This window comes from Odocoileus virginianus, chromosome 33 (assembly GCF_023699985.2).
Source record: "Odocoileus virginianus isolate 20LAN1187 ecotype Illinois chromosome 33, Ovbor_1.2, whole genome shotgun sequence".
Taxonomy (NCBI): domain Eukaryota; kingdom Metazoa; phylum Chordata; class Mammalia; order Artiodactyla; family Cervidae; genus Odocoileus; species Odocoileus virginianus.
The window spans coordinates 31,665,263-31,680,026 of NC_069706.1; the positions used below are offsets into that span (position 1 = coordinate 31,665,263).

At 55.4% G+C, this 14,764-nt stretch overlaps 1 protein-coding gene across 4 annotated transcripts in view; it reads right to left on the bottom strand.

The window, feature by feature from the left end:
* The window catches only part of GTF2IRD1 (GTF2I repeat domain containing 1), a 118,464-nt gene that overhangs the window by 76,683 nt on the left and 27,017 nt on the right, over window positions 1-14,764 (bottom strand). For all 4 annotated transcript variants that reach the window (XM_070460205.1, XM_070460206.1, XM_070460204.1 and 1 more), the window contains exon 2: window positions 1,825-1,953. In XM_070460205.1, the coding sequence (XP_070316306.1) occupies window positions 1,825-1,947 (123 nt within the window). In that variant the 5' untranslated portion in view covers window positions 1,948-1,953. The remainder of the gene's footprint in view (window positions 1-1,824; window positions 1,954-14,764) is intronic.

The following is a 14,764-nucleotide window of genomic DNA, read 5'->3' on the forward strand; positions in this document are numbered from 1 at the left end:
TCACTGGGAAACCTGTCTGCAAAGCTTGTGGCATGCAGTCAGCCAGTCAGTTCAGTCGCTCAGTAGTATCCGACTCTGCGACCCCATGGGCTGCAGCACGCCAGGCGTCCATCCCCGTCCATCACCAACTCTCGGAGCTTGCTCTAACTCATGTCCATTGAGTCGGTGATGCCATCCAACCATCTCATCCTTGGTTGCCCCCTTCTCCTTCTGCCCTCAATCTTTCCCAGCATCAGGCTCTTTTCCAATGAGTCAGTTCTTTGCATCAGGTGGCCAAAGTACTGGAGCTTCAGCTTCAGCATCAGCCCCTCCAATGAATATTCAGGACTAATTTCCTTTAGGTGTGCAGTCAGCGTCTGATAAGTGCGGGTTTTATCTGAGTTAGCGCTCTGTGGACAGTCAGAAGTCTGGCTTCTAATCACAATTCTGCTGCTACGTGATCTAGGCCAGGTTCTACACCCTCTCTGGGCCATGATCATGCCTTGAGTGGCAGCTCTGGCCGGGAATCGCCCTAAGGAAGCTGGGGACATCAGGCCAGCAAGACTGTCCCCTGGGGCAGGAATGGTGTTGATTTCCTCTCTCTAAGATTAAAACCAAACCCTGCGCTCCTTTTCCCCGAGGCAACATGGTAAAACAAATAAACAAACAGATTCAGCTGTCTCCAAGGGGAGGCCACCAGGGCTGGAGGTGAGCCTCTGCTATGTGGTCACTTCACAGCCGAAGAAGCTGAGGTCACAGCAGGGAGCGGATTCGCCCAGAGGCACAGAGAATGAGGGTCACGAGGAAGCCTCTGGAAAAGGGTCAGAGACTGGATGGGGGGAGGTGGTGAGCAGACAGCGCTTTGCCCTCTCCCCCCACCTCCACTGCAGACTGCCTGAGGACCCCGCCCAAGGCCGGGAGGGTACCAGCAGAGTTAAGGCACTGTCAATCAAGTGCCACCGTCACCCAGGACGGTCCCTCAGGACATCTGTACAGGCCTCGCTGCAGGGCGGCGGGGGAGCCTGTCCTGTCCACGGCACAAGGACAGAGGGCCGTCGGTTCCTCCAAGGAGCCCCTCAAACACCCTCCACAGCAGCACTGCCAGCTTAACTCAGTTGTGTCCGACTCTTTGCGGCCCCATGGACTGTAGCCCGCCAGGCTCCTCTGTCCATGTGATTCTCCAGGCAAGAATACTGGAGCAGGTTGCCATTCCCTTCTCCAGGGGATCTTTCAAACAAAGGTCTCCCGCATCGCAGGCAGATTCTTTGCCGCTGAGCCATCGGAGATGGTCCCCTAGAATTTCTGCAGTGACGGAGATGTTCTATTTCTACACTGTCTGATAACATGACCACTAGCCACATGTGGCCCCCCCGCCCCCCGCCAAGCTCCAGAAACGATGCTTAGTGTAACGGAGTCACTGAAATATTTCATCTGGTTATTCATAAACATTTATTTGGCTGCTTTGGGTCCTAGCTATGGCACAAGGGATCTGTGATCTTAGCTGTAGCATGTGGGATCTTGAGTTCCTGACCAGGGATCGAACCTGGGCCCCCTGCATTGGGAGCATAGAGTCTTATCCACTGGACCACCAGGGAAGTCCCAGGGAGGGAGACTTGTGACCATCCCAGGGATGGGACTTGAACTTCGAGAGGTGACGAAATGAAGACAAGGGGTGAGGGGATGAGGGCTGAGCTTTCAAGGCTTGATCTCACTTAAGTCTCCCGCCTGCTGGTGAGGGCAGAGGCCTTGGGGCAGGTGGGGAACATGGAGGCCTAGAGCGGTGGGGCTCCTGTGAGTAGCAGAGTTACGAAGGCCGACGGTCCCACTGCCCTCCGGGGCACTCACCATGGAATCTAAGGCAGACACGAGGCTGGTGATGATCTCGTCTTTGCGGGCGAAGGCGGAGGTCCAGCGGTCAGGCCCGCAGCCGTTGGCGGGGATGTCACAGCGCTTTCCCAGCAAGGCCATGGTCGCCTGGATGGAGGGAGGCGGGGAGCAGGTGGAGGTGGGTGGGCGGGGCACACGTAGCGTTTGTCCCCCCATAACCCGCCGAGCCCCTGAGACCACCTCCACCTGCCAGGTGGGACAAGTCAAGGACTGGTCTTCTCTTCCCTAAGGGTCTTCCATGCACGAAGGACTCTGAGCTCTGTCAGGCTTGGACCCACCGCAGCCTGCATGGCGCATTACAGGTGTGAGAAACGGACGGCGGAGTAACTGAGGGCATGTCTCCCCAGGTCTGCACCCCAGAGCCAAGCCCAGTGTCACGAGCAGTCTCCTTGGCAGACCCTAAATGCCAGCTGTTCTGGCATGGCCCTCCCTTGCTCACACACCCTCCATAGCTCCCTACTGCCCACGTTAGCTCTCGATTCCTCAGCTTGGTATTCAAGGTTCCAGACTTGTCCCTTGCCTCAGCTCCCCCTTACACCCCCATGCTCTGAATCCTCTAAATGTCACCATCCTCCAGACACATGACCATCCTTTATGGGTCCTCAGCTGTCACTGGTTCTTCTCTGAATACCCTCCCTGGCCCCTTTGGCATTTACTGACTGCTTCCTTAGCTTTAAAAGTAAACATTTTTTTTTTAGTATCTGGCCACACTGCACAGCATGGCGGAGGTGGGGGGTGTCTTAGATCTCCGACCAGGGATTGAACCCCTGTCCCCTGAATTGGAAGGCGGAGTTTTAACCACCGGACTGTCAGGGAAATCCCTGCCCCCTTAGCTTTCAATTGTCACCTCTGCTGGGAAGGCTCCCTGGATTGCCCCCTCTCCTACCCCTTCCTTCCCAGGATGGGCCAGGTATCACTGGGCTCCCCTCTGTCCCTGAGCGACCCCATCACAGTTCCCAGGGGCAAGGCTGCTGCTGCCCCAAGGCCGTGGAGCTTCAGTCTACCTCTTGTAGACTGTCACAACTGAATCTCAGAACTGCAGAGAGATACAGCAGGGAAGAGGCCCCTTCATCCCAGACGAGGTTTCCCGAAGACAGGACTTTGCCCCTTGTCATGAGACTCTGGGAGGACAGAGCTGGGGCGCCTTCAGATCAGGGCCCCGTATCGGGGCTGCGCCTGGCAGAGACAGGCCTGCTGGCCCTACATCACCCAGCCAGGAGGGAGCCCCACTAGATAACAAAGGTCAGCCTCCCTTGGCCCCAACCCCCCGCCATCCATCCTGCCCCTCCCTTTCCTGACCCCAGGAACCAGGTCTGGGGGCCCCTCCTCCAGGATGCCCCAGTGCCAGCATCTTCCTATTGGCCACCTGCCCCCTCGCCAGTCCAAGCAAAGGAGAGGGCAGAGAGCAGAGACAGGGACCCTCGGTCCCCTTCCCCAGGCTGAGACCCTGTAGGCCTCTGTGTGGAGGCCCCAGGTGGCCAGTTCTGGTGAGGGAGCAGGGAACAGAACTGCAAGCATCAGAGGGAGTCTGTGAGTCCTGCCCTCTTGGCTTCCTGGCAGGGAAGGCGTCGGTGCATAAAACCGGGGCTGGGGGTTGGAGAGCCCCAGCAGGTGACAGCTGGGCCTGCTGCCTTGGTGCAAAGGCCAGAGTGTCTTCTGCCACAAGAGCTGCCCCCCCTCCCGGACCATAAGCTCTATGAGGGCAGGGACTGGTTGGCCAATTCCTGCTGCACCCCAAGGGACCAGCTCCGTGTTGTCCGAACCATAGACTGTGGCCTTTTAGTGGCTCGTGAAATCAATGCCACAGAACAGCAAATGTCAGAGCCTGCCACACACGACATGGTGAGACATGTCCAACTTCAGTGACGGAAACATGCAAAGGAATCAGGGATGCGCTAGAGCGTTTCTCGCGAAATTAAAAGACGTTTGCTCCTTGGAAGAAAAGCTATGACAAACCTGGACACTGTATTAAAAAGCAGAGACATCACTTTGCTGATAAAGGTCCATACAGTCAAAACTATGGTTTTTCCAGTAGTCACATATGGATGTAAGAGTTGGACCATAAAGAAGGCTGAGCGCTGAAGAATGGATGCTTTCACACTGTGGTGCTGGAGAAGACTCTTGAAGAGTCCCTTGGACTGCAAGGAGATCAAACCAGTCAATCCTAAAGGAAATTAGTCCTGAATATACATTGGAAGGACTGAAGCTAAAGCTGAAGCTCCAATACTTTGGCCACCTGATGTGAAGAGCTGACTCAATGGAAAAGATCCTGGTGCTGGGAAAGACTGAAGGCAGGAGGAGAAAGAGGTGACAGAGGATGAGATGGCTGGGTGGCATCACCGACTCAATCAACATGAGTTTGCGCAAACTCTGGGAGAAAGTGAAGAACAGGGAAGCCTGGCATGCTGCAGTCCATGGGGGTCACAAAGAGTCAGACACGACTGACACACTTAGTGACGGAACAACAAGAGCTTGGCTCTGGACGCTGTCTGGCCCAAGCTGGCTACTTAGTTGTAGGTAAATATTAATTTTAATAACTGGCCAGGTCAGCAGTTGCCCCAAGTGAGTATGGATTCACTTCTAAATGTTTATAAAATGTATTTATTCTCCTAGGTTGTCTTACCTAAAAAAAAAAAAAAATCCACAATTACCGTCAAGTGTTTTAATATCCCACTCTTAGTAACTTTGATAACAAGCAGACAGTAAAGGTACAGAACACCTGAAATACACTATCAACCATCTTTTTTTTTGGGCCACATGGCATGGAGGACCTTAGTTCCCCAAGCAGGGATCAAACTCATGACCCTTGCAGTATATGCGAGGCATCTTAACCACTGCGCAGCCAGGCAAGTTCTTGCCTTACTTTTAATAAAGAAAGCTTGAAACCAGCAGCATGAAGGGATGCTGAGGGTAATGCCAGGCCCCGGATAGGACATGCTGATGGACCAAGCACCAACCAGAGGCTTTCTGTGACACGAAGCCTAATCGCGGGGCTGTCGCGAGAGCAGCTGAGAAGCTGGCCTGACTGGGGTGCATGGAGCCTTGCCCCCTCCCCTCAGGCACCCCCCTGCCCTCCCCAGTCCCTTGAGCCACTTCCAGAAAGGCCTCAGGCTGCCAGCCTCCCAGCTGCTGGGGCGCAAATTGAATCAGGGCAGAGCAGGAGGCACCAGACAGAACTCCAGCCCTGGCCTCCGGGTCGCCCCAGACGGCTGCCGGCTCCTTCCGGCACAGGTCCTAATCCGTTTAGGAAGGAGCCAGGGGCTCAGGGAAGGGGGGGCGGTGCGGAGGGTGCTGGGTTGTGGGCCGTCCCCGGATTCCTTGTCCATCGTGCTCCCAGGACAGAGAAGACCCTCCTGGACCCCTGAGAGGGGCAGGTTCCTGTGGCTTGAGCTGCTGCCAGTGGAAGAGGGGCCCAGAGTGCTGGAACCAGCTGGGAGCTATGAGCCAGGAGTCACACATATGTGGTGAGACCTAGGCCTGGGGCTGCCAGAACCCCAGGGGGTCAACCACCTAAACCCCCTGTTTTCTCTTGTGCAAGGTGGAAAAAGTGAAAGTGCTCAGCTGTGTTCCACTCTTTGCGACCCCATGGATTGTAGCCTGCTAGGCTCCTCTCTGGAGAAGGCGATGGCACCCCACTCCATTACTCTTGCCTGGAAAATCTCATAGATGGAGGAGCCTGGTAGGCTGTTGTCCATGGGGTCGGGAAGAGTCGGACACGACTGAGCGACTTTACTCTCACTTTTCACTTTCCTGCATTGGAGAAGGAAAAGGCAACCCACTCCAGTGTTCTTGCCTGGAGAATCCCAGGAGACGGGGGAGCCTGGTGGGCTGCCATCTATGGGGTCGCACAGAGTCGGACACGACTGAAGTGACTTAGCAGCAGCAGCAGCAGCAGCAGCAGGCTCCTCTGTCCATGGGATTCTCCAGGCAAGAATACTGGAGTGGGTTGACATTCCCTTCTCCAGGGGATCTTCCCGACCCAGGGATCAAATCCAGGTCTCCCGCATTGCAGGCAAGATGCTTTACCGTCTAAGACACCAGGGAAGCCCAATTAAGGTGTAAGGTGAGAAATGTATCAGGTGGGGCTGCTTCTAATCTGAAAATGAGGGAGAAGAAAGCATCCAATAAGACCAACAGACTGCACAGAACAGAGAACATGGAGTATGCTAGCTGAGCAGGAGGCAAGTGACTCAGAAAGTACAGGAGACAGTGCCTGGGGGGAATGGACGGGAGGCCACCGCCTGAGCCACGACACAGGTCACACGCCAGCGAGGACGGGGACAGGGTGAGGCTGCAGCAGCTAAGGGCTGCTCTGTGTCACCCGGGAGAGGCCATCAGAAGTGACATCACGGGTGACCGGCTCCCAACCTGGGGCACAAGAAGCAAGGAAGCCTTGAGTGACAAGGGCCTTCCACGCACGCCCAGGTTTCCTGGGGGACAAGGTCTGCGGGGGCCGTGAGCATCCCACCACAAACATTTCTCCCAAGGGTACCAGGGCCACACAGCTGGCTTCCCCACCCTCCTGGTGCTGCCGGCTGAGGGTCCGAGGCCCTCTCCCCCCACCCTGTTCAACTGCCTCCCTCGCCGGGAGGCAATCTCGGCTTGAAAGGGAAAGTCGCTCAGTCCTGTCAAACTCTTTGTGACCCCCATAGACTACACAGTCCATGAAATTCTCCAGACCAGAATACTGGAGTGGGTAGCCATTCCCTTCTCCTTGGGGATCTTCCCGACCCAGGGATCAAACCCAGGTCTCCCGCATTGCAGGCGGATTCTTTACCAGCTTTGCCACAATGGAAGCCCAAGAATACTAGAGTGGGTAGCCTACCCCTTCTCCAGGGGATCTTCCCAACCCAGGAATCGAACCGGGGTCTCCTGCACTGCAGGCGGATTCTTTACCAACTGAGCTGCCAGGAAAGCCCATTCCTTTGTGGTTCAATTGGTTAAGAATCCGCCTGCAATGCAGGAGACCTAGGTTCGATCCCTGGGTCAGGAAGACCCCTTGGAGAAGGGATAGGCTACCCACTCCAGTATTCTGGCCTAGAGAATTCCATGGACTGTGCAGTCCATGGGGTTGCGAAGAATGGGACAGGACTGAGCAACTTTCACTTTCTTTCAGCTTACACATCATCTATTCGCTGGTGCTTCTCCACCTCTCCCTCCTCTCCTGAGATTGCTGCCTCCTCCGCATCAACTGTTCAGTGCCCAACAAGCAATCCAAACACAACACGGCCCGCATTCCCCACTCAGATCCTCTCCTCTCCCGCCATCGGCTCAGAGGCAGGCGGACACTGAGGGACCTCATCCCTGAGTCCCTCCCCTCTCACCCCTGAAACGATCCGGACGGGAGTCCCGCGAGCTCAGCCCCGGAATGCATCCAGGTCTACCCACTTCTCGCCGCCTCCCTGTCCAGGCCACCCTCCTCGCTCACCCACTCCATGCCAATGGCCTCTCACGGATCTCCCTGACCTCCTCCTGCCCCCACGGTCCCCTTGCAAACAGCAGCCACATCATCTCACGTGGCTTTTCCGCTAAGAAGCTTCCAGGGGGTTCCCACCACAGGCAGAAGGTCGCCTCCCCGAGCTGTAGGCCCATGTGACCCAGGCCTGTCTGCCCCTTTCCTCCCCGCTCCAACCCCACTGTACTGGGCTCCAGCGCTGCCCTCTTTCTGTTCCCCAAACACACCCTGTGCTCCCCTCTGGGGCCTTGGACTCGGCTCCTCCGGAAGAGAAGGTTCTGGCAGGTCCCTATATTCTCCCATTGCCCCCTTCGCTCCATTAGCTCCCTGACCTGGCAGCCACGTGGCAGCCCACCCCCATCTCTTCATTCATTTCCTTCATAGTATCTGAAGCGACCTGCTCACGTGCTTCCTGCCAGATTTCCCCAACTGGAACTCGGCTCTAGGAGACCAGAGGGTGTCCGCTTTACTGTATTTTCACTGCCTCGAATGCCTGCTTGAGTTTTCAAGGACACTCAATGAATATTCAGGGAGCTAGGGACTTCCCTGGTGGTCCAGGTGTTAGGACTCCGAGCTCCCACTGTAGGAGTTCGATCCCCAGCTGGGGAACTAAAATCCAGCAAACCACATGGGATAATAAAAAATGTGATGGTCAGCCACTTTGGCTGGGAGCCAGGATGTTCAAAAGCTATTGTCTGGCAACGACGGGCTTGCCAGGCTCCCAACAGGTAATCTGCGGGATTGCAACTTTGAATGTATTTGGATCACGGAGGAGGAACCGTCCAGAAACTGAAAGTGAGGGATCCGACAGGTGTCCTGTACAGGTGCTCCTGCAAGTGTGGTCCCAGGACTGGCAGCATCAGCACCACCTCGACGCTTGTCAGAACGTCCAGGGTGGCGCATCTGCACATGTGAGCATCCTTCCTTTCTACATCATCCTTCCATCACAGAGACTCGCCTAAGGAAGCCCCAGTCAGTGGGTAGTGAGGATGAGGTCTGTTCATCTGTCTCTCTGACCCCAAACCTGGTCCTTTCCCCTTGACATGCGCCGTGAAGACCGTACTGCTCACACCCGCCAGGATGCAGGAAGCAGGAAGGTCAGCTGATGGAATCGACAGCTGATGCTCAGCCAGACTGACCAACTCGCCCAGGTTTGCCTGGGGCTGTCCCGGCTTTAGTACAGAATCCCCTTAGGCCCAGGCAAAGGGGTCTCTCCCAGGACACAGGTATCAGGAGGACGAGGAGTCCAGACACCCCTCGGCCACCGAGAACAAGGACAGACACTAAAAAAGGGAGACAAAGCCACAGACAACAGGTCCTGCCTTGGGTCCAAAACACCCAATTTCATCTAGAGATGAGAGATGGTCTTGGGAGCACCTCAGGGGAGGGGGACAGAAGGGAGGTCTCCTGGGGGGGTGCTGCTTCACCAGGAGATCACAGAAATGGGGAGGAAGCCACTCTCCCTGCTTCACCAGGAGATCACAGAAATGGGGAGGAAGCCACTCTCCTGATGTGCTTGAAGGTCACATGGGTAGCAGACAGGACAACCTTTGGGGCTTTCATGAAGCCCCAAAAAGCAGATCGGGCTTCCCCGGTGGCTCAGCAGTAAAGAATCCACTTGCCAATGCAGGAGACTCGGGTTCAATCCCTGGGTGGGGAAAGGGAGGACATGGCAACCCACTCCAGTATTCTTGCCTGGAAAATGCCATGGAGAGAGGAGCCTGGCGGGCTACAGTCCATGGGGAGGCCAAGAGTCAGACAGGACTGAGCATCTAAACGACAACAAAAGGCGGAGTGGTCCCTGGGTCCCTGGTCTGCAGGGACACTGCTCTGTGACACCTCCCCCGGCACCCGGCTTCCCAGCCTTGCTCTGCCCACCGGTGAGTGAGGAGGGCAGGTAGCCCGGCTGCCACCCACACCTGCCAGTCCACCTTCCTAGGCCCCGACCCCCAGAAGCCCCGAGGTCTGCCTTGAACTCAGGACACTGTACATTTCAGTGCCCCGGGGATTCTGACACGCAGTTGGGTACCAGGCCTGGATAATCTCCGGGGAAGTTTCCAAGCATCTCAGCTTTTCCTGCCCGCCACCCGCCTCCCACACTTGCCCGGGATTCCTGGCCCAGACAGTGGCAGCTTTGCTGGCCGCCGACAGCTGGAGGCCTGCCCGGGGTCGGAGCCAAAGCTGAGCTGAGTGCTGTGTCCACGGCTGAGTCATGGCCGCCCTGATTCAAAGCAGACTTGCCCCTGGGAGGGAGGCCCCCACGGGACCGGGCCCAGAAGGACCACTTCCTCCTGCCCTGGGGCTAGAATGAGGGCAAGGAGACAGCACTTCAGCAAGGGTTTCCAGTCCTAAACACCCCACACTGAGCGCTCGCTCGGGGCCAGCTGGAAGGCTGGGGGCGGGGGGACTGTCCTTGAACTTGTCCTTACTGCCGTGCATGGCCTGGGTACTTGGGAAGACCTCACTCTGGTGGGAATTGGACCTTCCTCCAGGGGTTCAATACCCCAATACTTTGGCCACCTGATGCAAAGAGCTGACTCATTTGAAAAGACCCTGATGCTGGGAAAGATTGAGGGCAAGAGGAGAAGGGGACGACAGAGGATGAGATGGTTGGATGGCATCACTGATTCAATGGACCTGAGTTTGGGTAAACCCCCGGGAGCTGGTGATAGACAGGGAGGCCTGGTGTGCTGCGGTTCATGGGGTCGCAAAGAGTCGGACACGACTGAGCGACTGAACTGAACTGAACCCTCTTCGCCCTGCTTCCCCCTCCAGCTCCCTCCTCCTCTCCCTGTCCACCTCCCCTGGGAGTGCCCGTTTACCAGCACGCTGACAGCTATGACCTCCATCCCTGGACTGTAACAGGGCCCATTCTTCCTTAAATTAGCCATTTTAAAAACATTTATTTATTTTTGGCTGTGCTGGGTCTTCACTGCTGTGTCGGCCTTTTCGTGGTTGCAGCGAGCAGGGGTTACGGGCTGACTGTGGTGCCTGGGCTTTTGACGTCAGTGGCTTCTCCTGGTGCGGAGCACGGGCTCTGGGGTGCACGGGCTTCGGGAGCTGCAGCCTGTGGGCGCCTTAGGAGGGGTTCCCGGGGTTTAGAGCACAGGCTCACTAGTTGCGGCACACTGGGCTCAGTTGCTCCGAGGCATGTGGGATCTTCCTGGACCAGGGATCGAACCAGTGTCTCCAGCATTGGCAGGCAGATTCTTTCCCACTGAGCCACCAGGGAAGCCCTTTAGTATTTATTTATTTGGCTGTGCCGGGTCTTACTTTCGGCATGGCGGGACCTTTAGTTGTGGCATCTAGTTCCCTGACTGGGGATTGAACCCGGGCCCCCTGTATTAGAAGCATGGAGTCTTAGCTACTGGGCCACTAGGGAAGTCCCCTGGGCCCATCTTAAAGGTGGAAGAAAACCAAGCCCCAGAGGGATGACATTTTTGCTAAGTAAGTGGCGAAGTCAGGACGAGATTCAGGACATCTGACACACATGCTCTGTTCTCTTTCTGCTCCTCGCCGGGGCAGGACCCCTAACTGAGAGGAACCCCAAGAGCAGGGACAGACCAGTTGGGTGGCTGGCTGATGAGACCGGTGGGCTGGGCCTGCTCCCGGCTGGAGGCAGGCAGGCGGGAACCAGGCCAGGGCTTGTGAACTTGGCTGCAGGAGCCCGGGTGCCAAGTCCTCCATGCCATGAGGGACTTGGGGCACGGGCAGGGCACACACAGAGGGTGCCAGAGTCAGAGCAGGGAGTGCCCGCGGGGGAGGGGGAGAGCCACAGGGCTGCTCCTCTGGTCCCAGGACTGGGTTAGACCCCAAAGCACTTAACTCTCACAACCATCCTCATTTTTTTTTTTCTTTTCTTTTTTTCCCTGTCCTTATACTATCTTCATCTTTTTTGGAACTTTTTAGTTTGTATTGGGGTATGTGCTAAGTCACTTCAGTCGTGTCTGGCTCTTTGTGACCCTATGGACTGAAGCCCGCCTGGCTCCTCTGTCCGTGGGGATTCTCCAGGCAAGAATACTGGACTGGGCAGCCACTCCCCACTCCAGAGGATCTTGCCGATCCAGGGATTAAACCTCTATCTCTTACGTCTCCTGCATTGGCTGGCGGGTTCTTTACCACTAGCATCACCTGGGAAGCCCATATTGGGGAAGAGCCGATTAATAATGTTGTGATAGTTTCAGGTGGACAGCGAAGGGACTCAGCCATACACACACATGGATCCATTCTCCCCCAAAGGGCCTTCCCTGGTGACTCAGAGGGTACAGACTCCGCCTGCTGTGCAGGAGACCTGTGTTCGATCCTTGGGTCAGGAAGATCCCCTGGAAAAGGGAACGGCTACCCACTCCAGTATTCTTGTCTGGACAATTCCATGGACAGAAGAGCCTGGCGGGCTACAGTCCACGGGGTTGCAGAGTCAGACATGACTGAGCAACTAAGCATGCATGCACACGTTCTCCCCCAAACCCACCTCCCATCTAGGCTGCCACAGAACACCGAGCCGAGTTCCCTGTGCGCTACAGTCGGTCCTTGTTGGCGATCCACTTTAAATATAGCAGTACAACCATCCTCATCCCACACAGGATTTCAAGGCTTGAGCGTCCCAAAGCCAGGATGCAGCAAAGCCAGGGCCTGAGCCCAGATGCCGCCAGCTAAGCCTGGTTCCTTCCACCCCACGACTCAGCCTTCAACTCACTTCCCCGCTGGAGCAGTGAAAGGTCGGTGGGCTTGGCTGGCTGGCAGAGAGAGGGCCCACCCGGCACCCTGCTTCCTTATCTGTGAGACCCTAGTGCAGGCGCAGGTGAAAAGACTCCTGGGAGGATGGTCTGTTTCTCCTCCCTGGGCTTGCAGAAAGCGAACTTGTCCCCAGAACCCAGGGCCACTTTGGCGGATGGCTTCCCTGGCCAGTGGCCCAACTGGGAATCCCCAGACCTTCAAAGTCACCCCAGAGGTTGAAGAGTGTGTCCTTAAAGGGATGGAGGTGTGAGTGAGCATCTGTGTTCGAATGGGGATAAATTAAGAAAAAAGAGAGCAAGAGACAGTGTGTATATAACACACTCAGAACAAGAGCAGCCCCCAGCCAGAGTGAGACCAAGAGGCCAGATCCCAAGATACAAAGGCCACCAGCCCTCCTGCAGGCAGCCTGCCCGGGGTGGGTGGGGTGAGTGATGAGCCACCCACAGCTGGGCGTGCAGCAGCCTCCCAAGTGCCTACACGTCTGGGTCCTGCCATAACAGGGGCACGTGTGGTGGGCACCCCTCCTTCCCTTCCACACACAGTTGCTGAACGCCAAGGGCTACACTGGGAAAGGACAGAGAGCATACCGCCACCTGGCCATCAGCTGGGATGCAGGCCCCAGGCAGTGTGCTCTTGGGAGGTCAGGGGCAGCCTGCAGCGGCGTGCCAGAAGCTGGAGGCCTGGCTACCTGTGGGGAGGCCCCAGGGGAGATGCTTCCTGGCCCTCCCTTCACCCCAATTCATTTACTGCACAGCTCCTAGAAACACTGCCCTGCTGGCCCAGACAACACGGTTGGACACGGGGGGAAAATGACTGTCTTTCATTTAAATAATTTCTGTTTGTTTAGCCTGAGGGGAGTCAGGGTTTCCAAACAAGGTTTCCCTGAGTTGATGACTGCTGGAAGGGTTTTGAAGGGTGAATAGGAGTTCTCTGAGAACACGAGTGGATAGATGGTATTGTCATTTCTGTGGAGGCATAGGCAAGAAGCTTGGCTTGGAGATATACAACTCTCATTCTATGAGTCAGGGGAAGTGTTCGGGATTGGTTGGTTTGTTCATTTATCTGGCTGTGCCAGGTTTTAACTGCAGCACGCAGGACCTTTTTAGTTGTGGCATGCAAACTCTCAATGGGGGCATGTGGGATTTAGTGCTCTGACCACCAACTGAACCTGGGCCCCCTGCACTGGAAACACAGTCTTAGCACTGGACCACCAGGGAAGTCCCCCCAACTATCTTTTGACCATAATTGCAGGAGAAACCTCAAGCAAGAGCCATCTTGCTGAGTCTAGCCAAACCCCAAGTTGCACAAAACTAAAATGAGAAATGACTGTTGTTTGATATTGCTAAGTTTGGGGCTATTTGTTACACAGTGACAGGTAATTGATACACCCAAGGGCAGAGTATGAAGGTGCAGGTACAGCCCAAGGGTGCAGCTGTTTGGGAGAATGAATAGAACTTGAATACATACTTAGAATGTCCACAGGCAGGTGGGCAAGGCCACCTCCAGTGTGGGGCAGAGCTGAGCTGGGAAGAGAAGTGAGGTTAGCTGGGAATTTCCACCCCCTCCTTCTTCCTAATTGGTATATATTACCAGAGAGCCCTTCTGTAAGAATGGTCGCTCAAATGTGCCCTTAAGGACCTGTGGTAGGTCCCCAAAACAGTCATGTCTGAAGCCTGAAATGTCACCTTATATGGAAGAATCACTTTTGCAGATATGATTAAGTTAATGACCTTGAGATGCAGGGATTATCCTGGATTATCTGGGTGGGCCCTAAATGCCATTACACATAAATTTTTTAAAATTAATTTAAAAAATATTTATTTTTTAATTTAATTTGGCTGCTCTAGAGCTTAGTTGCAGCACGAAGGATCTTTTTGTTTTTAGTTTGGGCATGCAAGATAAGTTTATAGTTAAAGTCCCTCAGTCATGTCCGACTCTCTGCGACCCCATTGACTGTAGCCCACCAGGCTCCTCTGTCCATGGGATTCTCGGAGTAAGAATACTGGAGTGGGTAGCCATTCCCTTCTCCAGGGGATCTTCCCAACCGAGGGATGGAACCGGGTCTCCTGCATCGTAGGCAGATTCCTCACCGCCTGAGCCACCAGGGAAGGCCTAAGATCTTACAGCTGCAGCACTCAAACTCTTTTTAGTTGAAGCACGTGGGATCTAGTTCCCTGACCAGGAATTGAACCCAGGCCCCCTGCATTGACAGCGTGGAGTCTTAGCCACTGGACCACCAGGAAGTCCCCACGCGTCTCGATACGGAGACAGAAGGAGGTGTGACACAGGCAGAAGGTCACATGAAGACAAAGCAGAAAAAGATGGGGAGATGCTGGCCTGGAGGACCAGAGTGATGCGGCCACCAGAAACCAGAGGCAAGTAACAGACACTCCCCAAGAGCCGCTAAAGGGAGCACAGGTTTTGGCCGAGTGGTGCTGACTCGGTTCTGTTCTCCAGAACGGCAAGAGAGTAAATTCGGGTTGTTTCAAGGCACCAAGTTTATAGTAATCCATTTCAGGAGCCTCCGGAATGAATCCAGGACCCTTCACTCACCATGAAAGTGAAAGTCACTCGGTCGTGTCTGACTCTTTGCAACCCCATGGACTATACAGTCTATGGGATTCTCCAGGCCAGAATACCGGAGTGGTGGGTAGCCTATCCCTTCTCCAGCAGATCTTCCCAACCCAGGAATCCAACCAGGGTCTC